The sequence below is a fragment of the Cystoisospora suis genome, assembly GCF_002600585.1.
Source record: "Cystoisospora suis strain Wien I chromosome Unknown contig_111, whole genome shotgun sequence".
Lineage (NCBI taxonomy): Eukaryota > Apicomplexa > Conoidasida > Eucoccidiorida > Sarcocystidae > Cystoisospora > Cystoisospora suis.
The window spans coordinates 137,698-159,937 of NW_027152913.1; the positions used below are offsets into that span (position 1 = coordinate 137,698).

The 22,240-nt window shown below is 49.7% G+C and overlaps 5 protein-coding genes across 5 annotated transcripts in view; 3 read left to right on the forward strand and 2 right to left on the reverse strand.

Moving 5' to 3' along the window:
• Positions 1-1,770, reverse strand: part of CSUI_000250 (ma3 domain) — a 13,955-nt gene extending 12,185 nt beyond the window's left edge. Inside the window, exons 1-2 of the mRNA XM_068060484.1 lie at positions 1,762-1,770; positions 382-1,311 (exon numbers count right to left, since the gene is read on the reverse strand). Coding sequence (XP_067927545.1) covers positions 382-661 — 280 coding nt within the window. The 5' untranslated portion in view covers positions 662-1,311; positions 1,762-1,770. The remainder of the gene's footprint in view (positions 1-381; positions 1,312-1,761) is intronic.
• On the forward strand, positions 1,195-13,467 carry CSUI_000251 (2fe-2s iron-sulfur cluster binding domain containing protein). Its single transcript, XM_068060485.1, has 6 exons — positions 1,195-3,916; positions 4,706-4,807; positions 5,446-5,525; positions 5,960-6,003; positions 6,306-6,798; positions 12,856-13,467. Exons 1-5 carry the CDS (start codon positions 2,975-2,977, stop codon positions 6,353-6,355), a joined length of 1,218 nt encoding a protein of 405 aa, XP_067927546.1. The 5' UTR covers positions 1,195-2,974; the 3' UTR covers positions 6,356-6,798; positions 12,856-13,467.
• On the forward strand, positions 8,346-12,170 carry CSUI_000252 (duf775 domain protein; the record flags this gene model as incomplete). Its single annotated transcript, XM_068060486.1, has 5 exons — positions 8,346-9,580; positions 10,075-10,127; positions 10,856-10,903; positions 11,526-11,627; positions 12,111-12,170. Coding segments are annotated over exons 1-5 (516 nt in total), but the record flags the coding sequence as incomplete, so codon positions are not given.
• A 981-nt stretch (positions 13,468-14,448) lies between the features above and the next one.
• Positions 14,449-19,555, forward strand: CSUI_000253 (fructose- -bisphosphate). Its single transcript, XM_068060487.1, has 6 exons — positions 14,449-14,573; positions 14,974-15,082; positions 15,195-16,852; positions 16,948-17,041; positions 17,230-19,216; positions 19,500-19,555. Exons 1-3 carry the CDS (start codon positions 14,571-14,573, stop codon positions 16,172-16,174), a joined length of 1,092 nt encoding a protein of 363 aa, XP_067927548.1. The 5' UTR covers positions 14,449-14,570; the 3' UTR covers positions 16,175-16,852; positions 16,948-17,041; positions 17,230-19,216; positions 19,500-19,555.
• Positions 19,556-19,911: 356 nt separating this feature from the next.
• Positions 19,912-20,518, reverse strand: CSUI_000254 (uncharacterized protein; the record flags this gene model as incomplete). Its single annotated transcript, XM_068060488.1, has 2 exons — positions 19,912-20,193; positions 20,357-20,518. Coding segments are annotated over 2 exons (444 nt in total), but the record flags the coding sequence as incomplete, so codon positions are not given.
• Between the last annotated feature and the right edge of the window lie 1,722 nt (positions 20,519-22,240).

Here is a 22,240-nt window from a genome sequence, read left to right on the forward strand (position 1 = left end):
AATGAAGTGAACAAGATCTATCTGTCCGTACAGAGAGGTATCATCGCTACAAGAAGGAAGACGCTTATCTACTTAGGGCGTTGAATGATCTAGAGTAACTCTTTCATGGAGATAAGGAAAGAGAGAAAGAGAAATAGAAAGGAGAAATACACATCACTGATATCGCTACTGCAGTCATCCCCACTTCGATCTTCTCATTAAGAAATGCTTTCTCGAGAAGACTTTTCAGCTCAAAACGCTGCCTGGTAGAAATGCCTAAGACGAGAGAAACAAATGCTCTACCCCGTGGTACTGACTAAAGACTACAACACATCTTCCATGAGACAGAGAGATACACTCTCTTCATCTCCAAGCCTTCAATCTAAGAAAGATCCTTCTTACCTTCTTCGCTAGCACCCCCTTGCAACTTCGCTTTCCTAGAGAAAACTCCATTCTGTCTTAGAACGCCTCGACTGCCATAGAGGTTTGCTGCTACACCTCGACCCCTTCCTCCTCTCATGGGCTTTCTTTGATGAAAAGAGGAAGTGTCTCCTATCCTCGAGATTCTCCCTTCTGTTCTACTGCTGTCTTGGAGTTTTGAGCTACGGAAGGGGCCATGTGAAGATCTCCTTCCTTCTTCTCCCCCTCCTCTTCTCCCGCGGAAGCTCCGGTGCTTCAACATAAAGGCGAGAGGAAGAAGTGAGAAGAGTTCAGAAAAGAGAGAGAAGTTGGGAAAGTTAAAGCAGTCGGATTAGATTCGTGAAGGAAGAGACGTAGCATGACCAGCCACTTAAAGGAAGAAGAGAGGGCGACAGAAGTTCCACAGAGAAGGGAGGGAAGGAGGAGAGGGAGGGGGCGTTCTCTTCCGCTTAGCTCACATCTGGATAGAGTTTGACATGACGTTTAACCAGCCTCGAACCACAGAATACAAAGAAGAAAGCTCTTAGGCTCCACGTGAGAATCCGAGAGGAAGATATCTGAGAGAGAAGAGAAAGATGTGTGCTGAGGCAATTGAGGAGAAAAGAACTTGCGAAGTCGAACGGATGACTCGCGGGACGGTAAAGGATCTCTATCAGAACAAGATGTAGATAGCGAATGCATAGAGAGAGGGCTGTGAAGCCTAAGCGGGTGAGATGAAGAGACTGCGGAGATAGAACGAAAAGGCTAGAGATAGGCGTTTCTACTTGATGGACAGGTAACTTTCCTCGGGCTGTTGGTGAGTGTCTTTTTCATAATAGGAAGAGGGCGGTCATCGGAAGAGATAAGATCTTGGAAGACAGCTCGACAACCGGTAACACCTCTTACGAATCAAAGGACATAGACAGATACACTATGGAAACGAGCAGCGAAGGCTTTCTGAAGAAAACGTCGATCGCCTTCCCATCGATGCTCGCTTAAGAAAACTGCATGTGTGAGGCAACCGCACATTTCGGTGGGAGGGCTGCATGCATGCATGCATGCGGAGAGACCCTTGTGCTGTTGTCCCTATGAGCCCTTCAAAAAACAGGAACAATAAGTCAGTCTGTCCCGAGATATGTGAAAGAAGTTCTTCTTCTTTCCGTCTACTGTTGTGTAGAGTAAATCTGGCCGGTAGAGCGAGTGTGTCGTAAATCTGCGGGGGGGTCTCAAGAGCTACAAGGCAGCGAGCGAAGCATGCCGTGTAGTCCTCAACGCTTGTTTCTTGGCTTGAGAAAGGTTTCTCTCAAGACATCTTAGACTTACATCTTTCTTGATCTCCCTCGTCTATGGCCCCGGCTGTACAGACACCTTAACTCACCTTACCGGGGTCATAACTTGATCTTGTCCGTACGTCAGAATTCATCTTTCCGCTGTTGTCTGCTATTCCCCTTTGTCGTTGTTGACTCCCCTTGCCTCGTTCTGTTCGTTCCCAGGTTTGAACGCCCTGTCAGGTTCCTTAGAATGCTTTTGAAACCGACGATCTCTGGGGTTCTTAAGCCGGACTTGTGAAGTCCGAGAAAGCTCTCTGGGGAACCCGCGTGGTCATTCCCTTTGTGCCTCGATCTTCCTTCTTTCATTGCCGTGGAGCAGCGACCGACTCCACAACAGTTTTCTCCTTTCTCTCTCGACAAAACGACACATACCGAGTAGCCGAGAACCGTGCATGTTGGACGTGTTTCCTACGATCTCTCTCCCTGTGTGGTTCAAGTCCTTCGGCTTTCTCTCTATACAGTACGGTCTGCTCGGTCCTATACATCTGTCATGTCTTCTACACCCAATGAAAGAGCTGTATAGCACGTTATGAAAAGGAAAATGGCCTTTCTCATCTCTGTGACTCGTCTTTGCATTGGTGTGGGGAACGATGGTTCGCCTTCTCTATAGCAGCATTAGAAGTCCTAGCGTTTTTGTAATGAAAGCTTAACACTTCCAAGCGAATGAGCTTGTCAGTCGTAAAGAGAAAAGTCATCGTAAAGAAAGAAAGGGGAAGTATTTGCTTTCTTCTTCTTTGGATGACGCAGATCATCTTTCGTGAGAATCTCCCCTGTCTCCACAGCTCTATCGAGATTCACCGTTCTTTCTTCTTATTTCTTTCCTCTCGCTAAGCTTCTCCTAGATCCTCATAAACTCATGCCGACCCCTTCAACTGCAGTCCAAGAGAGGAATCATGGCTGTCGGTTACTATCCACCTATCTCACCTGCGACCATCCTGCATGCATCTTCATCCATTTCTCTTTTGACATTTCTATCAATATGAGAAACTCGAGACATCCCAGATGAGAAGCAACTCTCAAGGTTAACAAGTGCTCTTCTTCTTCTTCTCCTTGTCTTCTGCTTGCTAATCATGTCTAACTCTTTTTGATCTTTCCTTCAACATTGATATGTTATATCTTTCTCTCTCTCTTTTTTCCTCCGTAAGATAAGTTCATCCATCGACTCTTTCTTCTCTATCCCACGTCTAGAGAACCCCCCGCAGCGGCACAAGATCAATCTTCTTCTTTTTCTTCTCGAGACACCGTTCCTTTCTTTCTTGGTCAGGATGACTTCCCTCATAGCATCTCGAAGGTCTCTCCCTCTTCTTTCCGGGCGGGAGTTTATCTCCATCTGTTTCTCTTCTTTTTCTTCTTATCCGAAATCTTCCTCGAATATCTCTGGATTTCGCCAGTGCAACCGAGAAGAAGCTCGAGGATGTCGACATTTCACATCGTCAACTGAAGAAAGTGGACTTTGTTTGAAGAGAGGGATGACAATAAGAGACATGCAAGGATTTCAGACTGTAGTTTTAAAAGATCGGGAGATTTCCCACCACGGGTGTCTCCTTCATCAACATCGAGAGCTTTTTAGAAGATCTCTCTTAGGTCGCCAAGGAACCATACAATCTTCAGAGAGGAATCTCCAGAGAAAGAAGGAGCGAGATATCTTCTCTAATGATATGATGAATGGTAATTCTCTTCCTTCTTTCTTCTCTTCTTCAAGGGAACGATCTCTCCAGACGAATCTTTCTGTCTATCGATCCGTTATCTCACCCTCTCTTCTTTCTCAGTCCCGAGGTATTGCATGCAATGGAGGTTATCTTGGAAATCTGAGGAGGAGATTCTTAACCGAAAGAAGTCGGAGGAGAAGAAGAAGTTTCATATCATCTTCTCCTTCGTCTTATCTTAGCCTCTTTTCTTCATCCTCTCTATCTTCTCTTCCTATCTCTATCAACAGAGGGCTTTCTCTTGATCATGACGATGTCTCAGATGACGTAGAAAGAAGAAGGAGATTCCAGAGAAGATTCTTCTGGTCGAAGTGTAGTCAGATCTTCTCCACTAAAGGAAAAGAAAGAGAAGAAGAGAAGAAGACAGAAGGCGAGGAGAAGAAGAAGGACAGCGAAGAAGAAAAGAAGAAAAAGGAAGAAGGAGAGAAGAATAAACCCCGGGGATTTAACATGACATTTGTCACTTCAGATGGGGAGAGTAGGATGGCATGTCCTTATCGAGTGAGAAAGTCTATATATTTCATGCAGTAGCTTCAGAAGATGCAGAAATCTTGCTTTCTCCTCTTCTTCTACATCTTGTGTGAAGGATAGATAATAGAAGATGAATCCTTCTACATAAAAGACATAGACTTGAAGTGAACGAGAAGAAAACACAAACTGTCAGATTTTTGTCGCTTCTCCTAGGAAGAGGAGATCTCATTCTTTCTTTCCTTCATAGCAATGTCCGTGATGACTGTGAAAGGAGGGAGATACATTCATCAGATAGGTGTAGTGAACAGGCCTGTTTCTAATATTCTATCTACTGCATGTATGATTCAAGAAAGATGAAATGGTAGAGCTATGGTACCATGTATAGACCTATCTGTGTCTTCAGAATCTTTCTTCTCCTGTGTCTCTTCTCAGTCCAGCCAAAGAGGGTGTATGTACACTCCAGGTGACATACCATATATGTTTCAACAGCCCTTAGGTGCGGCTATGAGCAGAACTGAGCTATATCTCACGGATATGGGTCTTTCTCTTATCCTGAGTGTCCGTGACTTTCTTTCTCTCTCCTTTTCATCCAGAAGCTTCTTCTTCTTCTCCCTCTCTCCTCCCGTAGAAGTTCCTCTCTCTATCCAACGACGTATGTCGATAGATACAAACACATCTGCAGAGAAAGAGAGAGCTGTAGATCCGTTTGAATGTGTTTTCTTGCGAGAGAAGATATGGACAGACCAAACTTTCTTCAGACATCTTTCTAAATTAGAAAGGAGTTGAAGGCGTATTTTCCTTTCTTATGTGTCTATACAGCCGGGGCAGACAGTGCTGATGGTTGCCTTTGAGAATGGCGTTGATATAGAAGGAGCTTGCGGGGGAAAATGTGCATGCAGCACCTGCCATGTTATTCTTAACGTAAGTAACGGAGTCGTTCTTCTACTGGCATAGGCAAATGCATACAAATATACATAAAAGGTAATGTATATGTGTACGTGATCTAGGCAGCACTTCCTTCATACACCTACATAGAGAGCTTCTTGTCATGCTTTTCTTGTGTAGGGTCATGTCGATGTATGTAGCGAGGAGTATCTCTCCTGTCTCTTTTGTCTGGCTGACCGTTCATGTGTCCGTGTTTCTATTGTGAGGTGTCTATACAGTCCGATAGAGACATGCATAAACAGCTCGCAATTTCACGTCTCTTGCGATCTCTATTGTCTCATGTCTGTGGACGTACACGCCTTTCTATGAAATGAGTTGTCCTCTCTTTCAAGTTGCCTTTGCCCTTGAAGGGAGACGCGGATAGAAGACACTTGGTTACTTTTCTCGCGCGTGCAAGCGAGTTGTTCGTCTCCTTAGAGATACGTAGAGAAATGTATATAGATGTACATGAAGGCTATCTACCTAGAAGAACACACGACAGTGGATCGAGAGAGAGAAGGAGATGGGTTCTTTCTTCCGTCACCTTTTTCTTCTTGACAAGGAGAGCCTGTAAGAGAGAGATATGCGAATGCATGCACAAGGGATATGTATGTGATGGTGGGGTGTACATACAGCCGAAAGACTACGCGAAGTTTCCAGAGCCTGGAGATGATGAGCAGGACATGCTGGATTTAGCTGTCCATACAACAGAAACGTAAGCTCTTAGGAAAACCATGAAGGGTACTCCCCGTCCCAGACAGCGAGACAAAGATGCGCAGCTAAAGATCCTTCATAGAATGGAGCTACTGAGGAAGCTCATTTCTCTTAGTCTTTACTCCTACTCTGCTACTGAGGGAAAAAGGGGAGAAAAACATTATTCTATTCACCTATGTCTATCCATATACATCTATTTGTCTCTATACGTATCTGTATGAATATATATGAGTACCTTTCTCCGTGCATACATACATGGTGTGTACAGGTGTAAGAGTGTGCATGGCGATAGACAGAGGACGACAGGAGGAAAGACGAAGATATGATGAAAGTCTTGGAATGTGCTCACGTTGTTCTTTTCTTTTTCTTTACAAGGCAAGCGATAGATGTAGCGACTGTCCCTCTCTTTCGCTCGATGACTTTTCATGTATACAGATCTCGGCTCGGGTGCCAAATGACGTTGACGGAGGAACATAACGGTAAGGAAAAAAACACAAAAGGAAGCCTTACGCTGTCCCTCCTTGCCACGAGGAGTGACTGCATGCACAGGTCTATGCATGCATGCATGCAGCAAGACCATGATGCATGCATGCAGAAAGTCAAAGTGGGGAAGAAGATAGGTTGGCTCTTCTCTCCGTACACTCACATACTACAGTGACTCCTTCTCGTATGATGTTCTTGCTTGCGATGTATATCTTTTTTCTCCTCTCATAATCTCAGGTTTCTTTCTTTTGATCTTTCGTTGTTTCTTCTCTTCGTCTGTCTTTCCCTCCTTCAACAGGCTTAGAAGTGAGATTACCAGAGGAGACTGTAAACCAAATGTACAGATGACAAAGAAAGACTTAAAGAAAAAGAAGTTGATCTTATATCTCCACAGAAGGAGAGAGAAAAGATAGAAAAGTGAGGAGGAGGAGGAGAAGGACAGTTGACCTGCACAAAGAAGATGAATAGATACTGCAGACGAGAGACAAAGACGTCTCCTCGATTTATCCCCCTTCACTTCCGAAGACACACGCAGGTAGATAGAGAGACATGGATGTGCTCCATAGATCATCTTCTTTCATCTTTTTCTTCTCCCGTCGTCTTCTTTCTTCTCTAGGACAAAAGAATGAATCGATATGACAAAGAACTCGACTATCTTGAATGAAGGCGTGTGCTCTATTGTTCGTTCTTTATCGCTTTTCCTTAGGACAGAGAGATTCGTCAAGAGGGGTGGGGGTTTTATGTCGGGAGGAGAACGGAGATAGAGAATGATTCCTTACGTATTACTACCCCTTTGCTTGGTTATTCTTTATATCTCTTTCTTGTGTCTCTCATTCAAACTTTGGCTATAGTGCGTTTTCTTTCTTTTACTTGCTCCTTTTCTCCAAAATTCGTGTTAGACTTCGAGACCATCTCCCTTCAGTTCTGGGTCTGTCTTCGCATAGCCGAAGACTCTAGGAAGAAGATACCCGCGTGAGATTTGTACGTTTTCCTTCTTTTAGCTAGCTCCTCTTCTTCTCTATTGCCATTCACACATCGCTCGACAGAGAGAGAGTCAGGAGTGTTTTGACATCTCTTGTGACTTCTTAGAGAGAGAGAGAAGTTGAACAAGTATGTAGATAAAGAAAGACGAGAAAAGACTTTTCCGAGAGGCTTTGTCTTTGCTCCTGTCATTCAAGAAGACGGCTTCGATGGTTTGCATTCTTCCTTCTCGGAGGGAAAATCCCCTCCAGACGTTAACACGTCAAAAGCACCGCTTTATCCCCTTACCAGTTGAAAAGAGATGCGGTTCGAAATCCATCTGACTTCGTAGATGAATGTTTTCTCCAAGAATAATTCATTTTCTGTGGAAGTGATAAGGAAGCTGGTACAGAGACGACGAGACGAGAGATATCATTCCTAAGAAAAGACGTACTGACCTCCCCTGGTAGGTGGTCGAGCTGCTCGCCAGGAGTGCGTCCGCTTAGGTGAGAAGCTTATGGTACGATCGAGTAGACAGAAAGAAGGATCTAAAGTGCCCAGGAGAGTCTTGACATAAAAAAGACACATCTCTCCGGCTTTATCATCAGACTGCTTCATTCTTCAGAGTGCTAGAGATCTGATAAAACTCACCCTTCACGGAGGAGCCCCGCTATACGAAAATCTTACACAAGTGTGTGACAAAGAAGTGTATCGGCATGGAGCTCCTTTCTTTACCTGGGAAGAATGAAGAAGAGGATCAATAGCCGCCATAGTGCACTGGTGACACCTGCCTTATTAGAAAAGGAACTGTTTCTCTTTCAGGGAGTTCACGTGGAGCTTTCCCGATCTTCCAGACTCGTGGGTTTCTGCCTCAGACTGTCCTTAAAAATGAATTGACCGGTGATAGAACGAGATAAAACGGCGGCGCCCCCGTTGAGAGATGCCTGCGTTTGTCTGGCAAGAAAAGACCACGCAACGGCTCTTTTACACTTGTGCAGGAGTCGATGATTACTGGGGAATTCCAGCAGCACCCCGGATTCGAGTAGAGCAATGGGCCTTTTCTTTCTGCTAGTCTAAGAGGATAACCCAGCAAGGACGGACACCTTTCTTTCCTGAGACATTCATTGCCTGCAAGGTCGTTAGGCTGGATGTCTGGATGAGGCAGGAAAACTGAAAAGATTCAACTACGATGCCCAAGTTTGTACTTTAGAGAGAGACTGAAGAATGACCCAGGCTTCTCAAATGACAGCGAGCATGGGAAAAGTCGCACTTTTTATCTGTTGTCACAAGTTCAGCATGTGTGTAAGTTGGAAGTTGCGACTGTTGGTAGAAGGATGTCCCTAGAATCGGTCGTTCTTGTACGTTTCTTTGTGGTTCTACCTATTCGATACATGAGAGCAGTGCGATCCTGTGTGGAGCACATTCTTTAGATCTTCTTCATGACTTCGAGAATGAGTCCGTGAGCCGCTGGCTAATCAGAAAGCTTCCTTTCTTCGTTCTTCCCCGTCGTGTTTGCGCTCCCGCAGTTGGTCATCCATCTGTATCGCCACGGTGTGTAATTGAAGGCGTTCTTTACAGCAATTCGCCAGAGTACTAAAGAGTTGCAAAGTAGAAATCCTTTCTTCCAAGCCCCGTAGACTCGCTACCACTCACTCCGCGTTGATGCGATAGAATGGAACCCGGAGAGAAGTGATCCTGCAGGTAGCGCGCCATCTGCTTGAATGGCGTCAACACACTCCTTCTCTCAACATGCGTCCCTGAGAATTCATTAATGCGATTTTCTTCAGTCAGCTATCTGTGTGTCTACTTTCCCAGTTGCATAGAGAGAGAGAGAGCCATCTTCTTTTCAACTGACTGGGTGTCATGCAGCCAATCTGAAGTCCCGGTTCCCCATTCATTCCCTCCATCACTTTTGTCCCCTTCTCTCTTTCTTTTTCCTTACTTTTCTGTTTCCTCTGATGTACGAAGAAGTACCATAAACCTTACTAGATTCCTTTCTTTCTATCTTCCCCCAAACTGACATCTACACCCCTCCCAGCCCGCCTGGCTCCCTTCTGAACCTTCAGAGCCAGAAGCTGACCGGATGTTTTATCCTCCTTGTAACCGAACACACTCTTTGTAAGAGCTTAGCTCTCCATTTCTTCATCTTTCTTCTTTCAACTTGTCTATGACCGTGAGGAGAAGTTGTCAGATTCTCGCAGTCGCCCATCTATCTTCTAGATCTGCAAGAAACCGATCTACCGGTTTACACTTCAGCCCGACAAGTCAGTCTCTCTCGCGTCGACCTATCAAATCATCTGACTCCTTCTCTTTTCATCGTCTTTCTCTCTTCGTTTCTGAGCCCATGAGATTGTCTACATGTCGGGATTGTTTGGAGTCGTCGTTCCGGGGAGGGCATGCATTGTGCCTACCCAGCTTACGAGCAACGCCGCCACTTCGCCGGTCTCTTTTCAGCCCTTTTCTCAACAGCAGCAGCAGTCAGGTCAATGGATATGTGATCTAGTCAATCCGGGAGAAATCTCGGATCTTGTCTGTTTTCTTACCTCACCTCTTCCTGCAGATAATGAAGGTGCAGGAATCTATTATAGTATTCCACCTTTTACCGACTGGGAGGTAAGTCTTTCTCTCTCTTTCTTCGTGTAGAATGAGAATGAGGAGAGAAAAGGAAAGAGGAGCTTGCCATCTTTTCTTTTCTCTTGTTCTCCTCGAAAACACTCTCTCACGCATTCTCTGGAGCGAGGAATAGCCTCTCTCATACGTGCGATACCCAACAGTGAAGAGGTTTATCTCTTCTGCTTCTTCTCTCCATCCTACGAGAACGACGCTAGAAGCAAGGGGAAAAGACGTTCTTCTCCTTCCTAACAAGGCTCATAAGATACTCCTCCATATATGTATAAATACGTGTACATACATATCTATCTATCTCTAGTCTCGCTATGCGTGTATATGCGGCGGGGGGGCTAGCTATATATACTTACTTATGCGTGTAGTATAGGTAAAGTATGCGAGCTGAGTCGCTTCCTCTTTTCTATCTTAGCTTGTGATAGAGAGATGCAAAGATCTCTCTCTATTCTCTCCGTTTCTTCGTGCGCTCCCCCTTCCTGCAGTTCATGGGCGTTTTGACGAATAATAAGCCAAGTGTCCTTCTCTCTCCAGGTTGGTGAGTATCTTTTTGTGTCCTCGCTCTAACGTGCTTCTCATTGCAAAGCACGTCTGTATCTCTCTATAGCTATCGATGGATCTGTTCATCTGTCTTTCTATCTATCAATCTCTCCGTGTACCTGTTGACGGGCAGAACAACCCTGCGTGCGTGGGTATTGCAATTGAAGGTCTTGCCTCCCTGTAGAGTTTCTAAAGCGTCCGCCTTTCTTGATAGAAGGAAAATTCCCTTCGATTCTCGTGATGAAAAGATCCCCCCTCGTCATCTTGTATGTCTCTCTCTTGTGGTTTCTCTAACATTCATGTAAAACATGCGCTCTTGACTCGTCGTGTATACACACCACCGCCAGGCATAATAGTAGTAGTCATCATAATAGTAGTAGTCGTAATAGTAGTAGTCATAATAGTAGTAGTCGTAATAGTCTGTCCTCCTGTTTCACCTTCTATCTCACATTGAGCTGTCTTGCTTTCTTCTGTGTTATTCTCGCCCAGAAAGAGATTTTCTTCTTTTCTTTCAAAGAGAGAGAGAAGGTCTCTTTCCTAACCCTAAACCCTAACGTCTACTGCTTACAAGCAGGTGCTCGTCTTGTGAAGATTTCTTGTTTGGGGCTTTAAGCAATGGAAGAGAAAGCACTTGAGATGAACAACTGGAGATAGGCATGGTGAGGTGCTCTCGTGTATATACACTAGCTTGCATGCGTTCGTCGTCTTGACGTTCTATGCGTGCAGGTCTTTCTTACCGCACACAAGCCAACTTCCTCTCTTGAAGATAGGAATGTAAGTGACTGTTTCTATTTCTCCTTACGAAAAGGAGTTCTTTGAGAGAAGTTGCTTCAAGTCGTGAGAGTGAAGGCAGTAGACGTGCGTGAGGGTGGACGCATAGTCCTCTCATAAAATGTGTTTCTCTCTCCTCTTCCGACCAACTCTATACACACGTACATGGAGAGACGGCAGGTGTCTACGCAGAGGTGGAGAGATAAGGGGTAAACGGGGGTGTGTGTGTGGAGATACATCGTTATGAAGCTCTTCATACGAAGAAGAAAGAGGAGATTCTTTGGATCTGCTGTGTTTTATGACCCTTGGGAGGTAGAAATGAAATGAGATGTGAGACTGGATGTCATCTGGTCATGATCTCTTCACCCTTTTGGTTTGCAGTCTTGTCTATGGCTCCTCCTTTTCTTCTTTTCTACAAAGCAAAGATGGGTGAGGGATGTCTGTGTGGCTCAACGAATGGATAAGACGAAGAAGAAGAGTAGAAGAAGTTTGAGATGTCCTTGTGATAGATATTGCAGGGTGATAGGATCTCTCTCTGATGACTTGTATGGGTTGTCAGGATTTTCTTCTCTTTCCTGTTTCATCGTTTCTCTCGCTTCTTGTCGTTTCTTTCCTTCGCCTACAGCTCCATCGAGAGTGCGCCGGTTCTCCAAGAGAAGTTAATTACAAAGCCTCCTCCAGATGTGAAGAAGGAATACGCCCGTCGGGTTGCCCTTAACCTTTATAGGTCAGTTCTCTATCCCACCATAAAGAAGAGTCAGTTTATCCCAAGCTTTCTTGTCATTCACACAGTCTTCTTGAAGGCTGACAACTCTTCCTATGTTCTTCGTGCTTCCCTTGGGGTGGCATGCGTTTGCGCTACTTCATAATCCCCGACTCTGTGGTGCCTGGACCCGGTTACTATCATTCTTCACCTTCAGAGTTTGTGTGTGAAGTGAGATGCGCTACGTTTTCACCTCATTTGTCAGAATGTTAAGGAATTTCTTTATTCTTGAGCATGCTGACCGCGTCTGCAAAAGAGAGGGATGGATGAGACACGCACCTGCGGCCTTCACTCGGTGTGATTTGCTTGAGATGCTGCCTAGGCAGTCTTTATTCGTTTCCCCTCTCCGTTTTATATGAAGCATCCACTCGAAAAACGGTTAACAACATACTAATTGGCCTGCGGCATATGCGCTTTCCTTCGCTCGTTCTTTTTCTCCACCCCCAGGTATATAGAGTCCTTTCAAGGGGGAGCAGCGATGCCGCTGTTAGACCAGTGGTTCCAACGGTAAGCGTTCTGAGCTTTCTTTCTCACTTCCCAGCTAGGCATGTGAGACGTAGTGGGGAGGTCAAGGTTGTTTGACCGAAGAAAAGACTGAGACGTACAGACAGACCTTTGCGTGTAGTTCAAGAGGTGTCCTTATAGGCCGGACATGAAACAGAAGCAGAATCGTGAAGTTCGCTCGTGCAGAAAGAAATTAGGTAGACAGGAGTTGGTCTGTGGAGACGTAGATGACTGCCGTTGAAAGAGCAAGGACAAGTGCGTTAGAAATAAGCAGTAGAAAATCGAGACTCTCCGGGGTGAAAGGGTCGTAACGTCACATGAGGTAGGCTGATGAGAAAAGCTACTTTGTTGGTACTGAAGCAAAAAACCTCTCTCAGAGGATCTTTTGTTGCGTGCGCATATACCTACTGTTGGGTGAGAGAATTCTCAGACTGATCTTGACGCCAAGAGGCGTGAAGTGGGATGTGCAGATTGCTAATGTGGGTTGCCGAACATGCAGCTGTACAGCTTTTGACAACTAACACGGCAGTTTTGCGGCATGACGTGTTTACGACCATCCAGCTGAGCCGCCTGTCTTGTGGTACTGTTAGTAGTGAGCACCGTGTAGGGAAGGATGGCCACCCGAGCCATGCACCTGCATGGAAGAGAGCGTTTACGTACTCTCCTGTCTGTCTTTTACGTTGTGCAGCTTCGAAGCTCGCTATCAACGAGACCCTAATTTCGTAATGAAAAGCGAGTAGCCTGACCTCCCGGAGCAGTTCTGATATCCACTTGGGGGCCCTGTGGCTTAGGGGTTGCATGCGCTACTTTAATCGTGAGTTCACAGCCGTGAACAAGACTTTTTGGATGTCAGTGGGTTTCTCGAAGAGTTGCGTGGTGGCAGCGTGTGTGGCAGCTTCATACTTATGAGTATACGTTAAAACAGCGTTCCCTGTCAGGAAGAAACACATGCGGCAAGGGCGGTTGTTCCCTAGTTCGAAAGACGGGAATATGTTCTTTCTTTTCCCGCGTGTCCTGTCAAGAAGTAATTGACAGAAGTTTGTTTCGTTCACGTACCGTGCGGGCGGCATGCTGGGTTTCAGTAGTCGCGCAACATGGAATCCTACCCGGCGCTGGTAAGCTGTGGTGCGTGGTACAGTCGTCTGCAGCAACGCCGGGGTGCGCCTGCCGTACTTAAGTGCCTTTCAGTCTACGAACTGGAACAGTCCGACCGCGGCGGTACCAAAGGCGTAGCGTGGTTACCCTACGGTTCGCGTAATCACCTGTCTTCTTTTAAGCAGAAGCGAAGTGTAACTCGGAGGCTGTAGTATCGACTGTCTTCTTCCGACTTGTTGCTAACTTCCCCTGCTCAAGACGACTTTCTCCGTCTGTTCAGTTCAGTTCAGAGTGTCACTACAAGATAGCCTAGAGGCTCAGGCTCGGCTGCTGCCAAGGGACCTGCTGGCCACTTGCACCCGAAGTCCAGCCAGGTTCCCCAGCCAGAACAGTACATAAGCGGAGGTAACGGCATTTCGGCACCACAGCTTGGTAAGCAGCAGAGAGCATTAGAAACGCGGAAAGCACAGCGGTGACGTAGCACGGTGGAGAATGAAGGTGGAAAGCATACGACCCCCAGCCCCTCTGCACAACGGTGAAGGCGGGGCAGCCCTTTGGTGACCCATGGTTCCAGATCTGTCGTTAGAGCTGCTACCCAACGTGAGGGACTGGGGTTTTGAGTCTCCCAAGAGATTGCGGCAACTTCAGCTCTGAAGTACCTCTGTCCTGGAGTGTGTTTGAGAGTTCATACGCTACGCTGCCCTGGACCTCGACAGCCCCAACTGCTCAGTCAGCAGCTACGACACTTTCGTATTCTAGCTTCGGGTCTAAGAAAACGTCTTGAGCACGGAGAACCAGACGTGAGTCCCACAGGTATGGATCACCCTGGAACTGTTGCCACCCGCCAGAAGAGTGTAAACGATAGCGCCTCGCCTGGCAAGTGGAGAGGTAGACACGTCGCTAGCTACTCTCGCGAAGCGCCTTCGGGGTGTCGACTCTGAACCCGGAGGTCAGGACCATACGGCTTTCGCAGAGAACACGACACCTGCACGACCTTCCCCTGCCGTGCATCGGCTGCGGTCGTCGATGATCACGGTGGTGCGGTTGCGTCTATTATGCCTTCCGCCCGGAGACGCAGTAGGAAGTGTCCGGCTATTAACACACCCTGCGCATGGTCAACGCTTCCGCGGGGTCCTCCCGTCGCTGGGCCAGGCTGCCGCAGCAACACCGCCGGGTGCATTCCGTCAGCCTGACGTTCCCCCTGTTGCCGGACGAGCGCAAGCCCGACACAGTACAGCAAATCTTTGCTTTTTTGCTTTTCGCAGTACAAGTTGATTCGCTTTGTCGACTCCTGTCCTCTCCGTGAAAATGGTAAGCTACCGCCTTCCAGTGCAGTTGGGCCGTTGTCTGCAGTGTGGTACCAGTAGCCGGGACTGCCTCCGACTGCCCTGTGCCGCATCCGCCCGTGCGTCTTCGCCACACGGAGACAATAAACGTCCCTCCAACAGCACCATGCATCGACATGTCTGTAGAACCTTGCCCTCCTGCATGAACGTACGGTATAGTCGTGGTTTACATTTGGGCCGAACGGTCAGCGGCGCGCTTCCTCTTTCGCGCATCACCATCGTGTGTACTCGATGTGCCGCGGCGGAGAAGTCGACGGTACTCGAGACCGAGCAGTTGCCGGGGACAAACTCACACGCCGTTTTTTCTTGGTGAACTTGTGTGGACTGCTTTGCGTCACGTGTGGTTGTGACTGGCGTGCTTTCAGTCGGGCCTCGCTCTCCCAATTCCTCAGGATGTCGCCAAAGAGCTGGCGGAAAACGCCAAAAAGCTCTGCGCTCCAGGCAAGGGGCTTCTCGCTGCAGATGAGTCTACAGGTAGGTGTGTACGGATGTTGGTGAAGTCTGAACGATTGGGTGAGAGCAGGCACTTCAGGGGTGGGGCGACGATTATCCGCAGGCTAGCTCGGCATTTGTGTGTGCGTACCAGGGACAATCAAGAAGCGCTTCGACAGCATCGGTGTAGAAAACACAGAAGAGAACCGTGCTTTCTACCGCGAGCTTCTCTTCAGTACCAAAGGCCTCGGTGAGTACATCAGCGGAGCCATTCTGTTCGAAGAGACGTTGTACCAGAAGGGACCATCCGGCAAGACAATGGTAGAGATGTTGAAGGCGGAGAACATTATTCCCGGTATAAAGGTAGACAAGGGCCTGGAAACCCTTCCAAGAACGGATGACGAGAAGGCGACAATGGGTCTTGATGGCCTTGGTGAGCGGTGCCGGAAGTACTACGAGGCCGGCGCCCGGTTCGCCAAGTGGCGCGCGGTGCTCAGCATTGATGTGGCCAAGGGAAAGCCAAGCAACCTGTCCATCATGGAGGTCGCTCACGGGCTGGCACGGTATGCAGCCATCTGCCAGGCCAACAGACTCGTTCCCATTGTCGAGCCCGAGATCTTGACTGACGGAAGCCATGATATCTCGGTCTGCGCTGATGTTACGGAGCGTGTTCTTGCCGCAGTGTTCAAGGCTTTGAACGACCAGCACGTATTGCTGGAAGGAGCACTTCTCAAGCCTAACATGGTTACCGAAGGGTCAGACTGCTCCAAGAAAACAACCCATGACGACGTTGCATTCTACACAGTGCGCTCCTTGATGCGCACAGTTCCCCCAGCACTTCCTGGGGTTATGTTCCTTTCCGGCGGCCAGTCCGAGGAGGACGCGTCTCTCAACCTAAACGCGATGAACAAGATGGGTACTCACCCGTGGGCACTGTCTTTCTCGTACGGTCGCGCCTTGCAGGCGTCCTGCTTGAAAGCGTGGAAGGGTAACCCGCAACAGAAGGAAGAGGCACAGAAGGTCTTGTTGGAGCGCGCGAAGGCAAACCATGAGGCGCAGCTCGGCAAGTACCAAGGCGGTGCAGGAGGCGCTGCGGCAGCTTCCTCTCTGTTCGAGAAGCGCTATGTTTACTAGACAGCAAGTTCATGGTTTCTTTTTTTATGCGAATATGAAAAAGCTTGCATCTGTTTGTTTTGCTGGCCAGCCAGTTTGCCGTTCAACAATCCGCTTATTCTTTTTTATCTCGGTGTACTGATCTTGAAGGCTGTAGTGGTGCATTGAGCTAGTCAGCGAATGTGGCGAAACTGCTTTCTACCCGTTTGTCATCCTTCAGCAGTCTGAGCGCCCGTCACGGTGTGACACTGCCGCTCTTAGTGGCGCGTTTGCTTTGCCCAGTGCTCTCAAGCAACTTTTTTTTACAGCTAAGTTTCGTTTGAGGACGACTTTTTTCGGAATGGCACAGAACTCCCATTAGGTTCCAGCCTGGTAACAGCCCCAGCACCCTCTGTGGGCTGGAGCTATTCTCTGCCCAAGATGTATCCTGTTAGGGACGTAGGATATTTCTTCCGCCGTAGAGGAGCGGGGACGGTTACGTAGAGGGGCAGGGATGGTCTTCTAAGAGGAGCAGAAGCAAACTGGAGCAAGTCGGGGCCCTCCGGGTTCGGATGACGCATCTGGGGTTGCACCCAGGAGAGGGGAGGTAGTGTCGCACCCGCTGACTATTAGCTCGTTGGCTTCTCCGGAGGGTGGACCGGCGTCAGTCAAACCTTTTGTCGACTATAAAAATATTGCCGAAAACCGAAGCGCAACATGGTAAGAGAACATGACACCGGAGCGAGGCAGAGCCGCTCTGGCTGGTAGCAGCCACACTGCATCTGGCTCATGCTTGGTGGTGGGCATGCGCATAGGCTCTCTCTCAAGAAATTGCGAAGGAGCTCGCGGAGAACGCCAGGGCAATTGCCTCGGCTGGCCGGGGGATTCTGGCAGCTGATGAGTCCACTGGTACGCGAAACGAAGCCGAGCGGTAACGGTTCAAAAGAAGATTCAATGGGTCTGGGGGGCCGCATGCCAGAGAGTTGCAGCGCAGTCTGAGATAGGACTGGGGTACTGCATCCCTGTTCGTGCCACACGTTTTTTTTTTCGAGGACCCTCCCCGTTATACGTCTTTGTCTCGCCCTTTCGACTCGCAGGAACAATCAAGAAGCGTTTTGATAGCATCGGCGTAGAGAACAATGAGGCAAACCGCGCTTTCTACCGCGATCTGCTGTTCACTGCCAAGGGCATCGGCAAGTACATTAGTGGAGCCATTCTGTTCGAGGAAACACTTTACCAGAAAAGCCCCTCGGGCGTGCCGATGGTGCAACTGCTGAAGAACGAGGGAATTATTCCGGGCATTAAAGTGGACAAAGGACTAGCAACACTTCCCTGCACGGACGACGAGAAGGCGACTCTCGGCCTTGACGGGTTGGCTGAGAGGTGCCAGGAGTATTACAAGGCCGGCGCACGGTTTGCCAAGTGGCGAGCCGTCCTCAGCATCGATCCTGCAAAAAACAAGCCCTCGAACCTCTCGATTCTTGAGGTGGCGCATGGTCTAGCGAGATACGCAGCTATCTGCCAGGCAAACAGACTCGTTCCCATTGTCGAACCCGAGATCCTAACTGATGGGAGCCATGACATCACAGTCTGCGCTGAAGTCACTGAACGTGTGCTTGCCGCGGTGTTCAAGGCTTTAAACGATCACCACGTGCTACTAGAGGGGGCACTGCTGAAGCCTAACATGGTCACTCAAGGATCGGACTGCCCGAAAAAAGCTTCCCCTGAGGATGTGGCGTTCTTCACAGTCCGGGCGCTCAGACGCACGGTCCCCCCAGCACTTCCCGGAGTTATGTTCCTTTCCGGCGGACAGTCTGAAGAAGAAGCGTCCGTCAACCTGAACGCCATGAACAAGATGGGTCCTCATCCGTGGGCCCTCTCCTTCTCCTATGGGCGTGCACTCCAAGCCTCTTGCCTCAATGCCTGGAAGGGCAAGCCAGCCAACAAAGATGCTGCTCAGAAGGTGCTCTTGGAACGTGCCAAGGCCAACAGTGAGGCCCAGCTAGGCAAGTACCAGGGAGGTGCTGGCGGAGCCGCGGCGGCCTCTTCGCTCTATGAGAAACGTTATGTCTACTGACTACTCAACACCCGGCAGCTGCCCACGTTTCAATCGAGGTTCTCTACTTCCGGCTGTAGAGTATATTCATCAATCCGAGCTAGGTCACGTCTCGACGTGGCCTCCATGGCAGCGTAGCATAGCTTTAAACAACGTCCGCCCACTACGCGTCTCGTTCATTTCGTGTGTAGTAATCGCCGAACCAAGCAAGTGGGCAAGGACTCGCCAGATACGAGATATGTCGTCTTGACAAGTCACCGGCTTCGAAAGGGTAAACTGACTCCTTGTTCCCGTACAACGCTTGACAAGAGAGAAAGGTTTTTCGAACCCATGTGTGTTGCTTTGACATGGAGCTGGCTTTGAGCCGAACAGGACCGTGAACTCATGCTGTCCTAACTCAAAGCCGCGTTCACGTCCTACAGTTACTGTCCAAGTATAAAAAGCAGCTCCGACAAAGAATGGACTCGGACAGGAACTGCTTGAGCAAGGGCTATAGCTGCTCTCCTGAAAGTGCTGTCGTGGATGAGTGTGAGGATAATTGGCGATAACTTCACACGAGCTCGCGGAACTGAATACATTTTCGTAAATCCAGCCTTGGAACCAGGGGACCGCGGGATACTCCCAGCCTTCGCGACATTGTCGAGCCAGTACGGAGACAGCCTGACCGCGTCTCTGAGGGCTCTCCTTCAAGCGACAGGAAAGCATCACACAGTAGGGAACGGCCACGCCGCCCGCTGGCTTGTGCAGAAGTCGAATACGAGCGAAATGGCAATGCGCTACCGGTGGGCCTTGTTGGCTTGGTGGTCCGCGTCTCCGCGTCCTGGACCACTGGCTTGCTCAGTGGTGTTCGAATGGCTTTACCCGTGTCTTGTAGCTGCCGAATAAGCGTTCCGGTGGCGAGCTTGCTGTCCTGTTTGGCCTGGGGGCCCCTGCTCAGCAACGACACACAAGAGGGCTTCTGGCTCAAAGTGGCTGCTGCGAGAACTCCGGCCGGTGCTCTCTCAGGCCGCGCTGGTGCAGTCGACGAGGTGCGCCTTGTGGCCTGTCCGGTAGTAGATGGGGGCACACAGTGGTCTTGACGGCCAGGAGTCGTCTCTTTGTGACGTAGCACAGACCCCTGCGGGCCTGGCTGTTCCGGGGCAGTCGGTCCCTCGCGTCTTCGAACTTGGCTGGTGCCAGGCGCCTGCAGCCGGGGTTGCATGGGGGAAGTCTTTGACCCAGCGTTCGGCTTTGACGGACTATTATATGGGATAGCACTTTTGGTCCGTGTCCTCGCTCCTTGCGGACCCTTTTGCCCTCGCTTTATTGCAGCTTCATCGTTCGGCCTTGACTGTGATGCGAGAGTCGGGTTTCTTCTTGGAACACGTTCGGTAGGTCGGCCTATCTCGCGAGGTTCAATGATGGAAGTTCGTGATGCAAGCCTTGGCTTTGTTGAAGAGGTGCGTGACGCAGCACCTTGATTCCGGATCCGTGTTCCGCATGCCTCTCTGCGCCCTTTCTTTGGAGCTGGGGGGAGCACACATGGTTTGGCACCTGTGACGTGATGCGAACTTCGGTTCAACTGCGTAGGGCGTTTTGCCTGATGCAGCACTCTGTCGAGCTGCTGCGCGAATGGGGCACCACCGGCGGATGCAGTTGAAGTCACCCCTCCTTTTACCAAGTCAACCCGCTGAGGTCTACATCGGGACATTTGTGAGGTCCTCCGACAGCCCGCCACCTTACGAGGTCCGGACTGTGTTCGGCTCCTTCTTGCGGCTGCTGGGATATCTCGCTCTGACTTCGTGCCGGATCTACTCGACGCTGTTGTCGAGGTCCGGGTGCTCGACGACACACCTCTTCGTTTGGCGGCTGTGCACACGCGGGAGCCACAGGCGTCAATCCCACCAGCTGAGCATGTGGCTGGGATTGGACTTCTTCCTGGCTTCGCGTGAACGCTCGAAGGAGACGGAGAAAGCACAGACGCGGTGTCGCGAACGTTGTCCGGTGAGTATTCAAAGAAGGCACGCTGCACGATAGAGGCAAACACAGCACACAAAAAGAACAATCTCAGGAAGGATTAAGACAAAGTTACTCTTGCAAACAGTCTCCTTGCGCCCTTTTGGCGACGCGGGTCACGGCATGGCTACGCTGGAGCGGCACCTGGAAACGCAGTATCGTGAATGTCCTACCTGTGCTTCTTGGAGCTCCAACCGACGGTGCCAGCTCTCCTCGGGTTCGCAGTGCTGGAAAGCATGAAATGCGCTCAGTAAGCGAGCTCCCAGCTCCGCAAGCGCTATGTCGCTCTCCTCTGCGGCCACGACAGGCTGCACATTGAGGGACAGGGTATCCATTTCCAAGGCGAGATGCGAGATGTTCAACGCGTTGCGCCGGACACTGATGCGCAGCAAGTTGAGATCGGAAAAGCCAGAGTAGAAAACTGAGTGTGAATTCAGTAGAACCGTGGTACCTCCGACCGCCACAACAGGAATTCGTCTGCTCCGACGCGGGGACGCATCAATACGCTGGTGGAAGTTACACACACCGGGGACTCGAGATCATGACATCGCAGTCATGCAACCGGGATATGCGATCATCGAGGCAGAAGAATGTTTCGTCGCCGATTTCCTGGAGACCCAGTCCAACGGCGGAATCACCGCAGCGCATCACCGTCCTTGCTGCTTTTCGGGAAGTCTCTAGTTTTGTAGCGAGCGGGAGAAAAGCCTCGTCCGTGCTGCTCCCGTACCAAGCTCTTCCAACTGTCCACTTTCTTTCGTAACTTTTACCCGTCTCCTCTGAAAGTCTGTGCGAAGGTGACGACCGCCGCCAGACAGTAAGCGCAATGCGTCCTAGCCGTGAAAAGTCTTCAGTCCGTGCTCATCAGCACGTGCAGCTGGACTTCTCCGCTCACAATGGAACTGCAGACAGCGAATCCATCAAGGAAAAAGTTGCCTTTTCTTGGCGTGGTTTCCAGAAAGTGCCTATACGGAGGTGTCGAGTGGTAACAGCACGTCGGCGTTCCACAGCTAGGCGAGCGCCGTCCGCCTGGACAGCTCAGCCGCACATGGCCGCGCTCCGAGAGGCGGCAGGAGACCAGCCGTGGGCCGGCCACGTCCGACCCTAGGTGCTAAGCGAAACAAATCGCTATTGGTGTAACCCGTGAAAGTGAGAATGCGTTAGAACGACGGCGGAAAAGACTTTACCTACCACTTCTTCCTGATGTCGGCCTACTGGTCATTGGGGCTGCGTCAACTTGCGCTGCAAGGCCCGTGGTCTCGAAGCACGTACCACTTCGAAGTGCGCCTCCTGGATTTTTCTGCCCAGGAGTGACGAATCTCCTTCTGAGCAGTTGAAGTTGCTTGCCACACACTTGGCACTTTTTAGCCTGCTATTCTGAAACGGGCCTTTCCTCATGCACCCTTAATCGACGAGATACACGACTCACGGTCTCGTGACGTCTGCCGGGCAGCCCCCCCACCCGTGTGTAGCATTTACGCCGACTTCCAGACTCAGTGCAAGAGCGACGGCGCTCCTCCGCCGCCCGGAACACCGTTGGTCAACTAGTACAGCCACTCGTCTGCAAGAAAGTACACGCTAAAGGCCTTTTCGGTTGCCTTATCGCTGCAGTTTCCACAGATCGCTTGTGGCGTTGTCAGCGTTTTACTTTCAGAGGTCCAATTCGCACTGCGACGTCCTAGCTTCGTTCACACACACACACACACACTAACGAGGACAGACGGGAAACACACCGCGGAGTGTCTCGGTAAGGTGAGAAACATTTCTCGCGGGTTATTCCCCAGACATACAGGTGCAATGAGCTGGGAAAGCACTTTCTCGAAAAACTGCTCTTCTATCAGCTCGCGAGTGCCACATACTGTGTCGGATTTCTGCTGGCACACGGGCGTCCAACATAACTACATCAGTGACTTGGCATGCTCTGTGTTCTACCGAAAGGACGTATCTATCGCCCACGTTGACTCCTCGAACTCCCAATCGCTTGTTTACAGGTCCATTGTCGCTGCGCCATTCTGGCGGTCATACCCATGCCTCTACCTGATATGCCCGCCAAAGTCTGC

Excerpts from the sequence above, each read along its gene's own strand:
- CSUI_000253 (XM_068060487.1), top strand. Across the intron at positions 15,083-15,194 it reads CGCTGCAGATGAGTCTACAG|GGACAATCAAGAAGCGCTTC; the intron begins GTAGGTGTGTAC and ends TGTGCGTACCAG.
- CSUI_000251 (XM_068060485.1), top strand. The coding sequence starts at position 2,975 with ATGACTTCCCTCATAGCATCTCGAAGGTCTCTCCCTCTTCTTTCCGGG. Across the intron at positions 3,917-4,705 it reads GGATGGCATGTCCTTATCGA|CCGGGGCAGACAGTGCTGAT; the intron begins GTGAGAAAGTCT and ends GTGTCTATACAG. Across the intron at positions 5,526-5,959 it reads GCTGTCCATACAACAGAAAC|ATCTCGGCTCGGGTGCCAAA; the intron begins GTAAGCTCTTAG and ends TCATGTATACAG.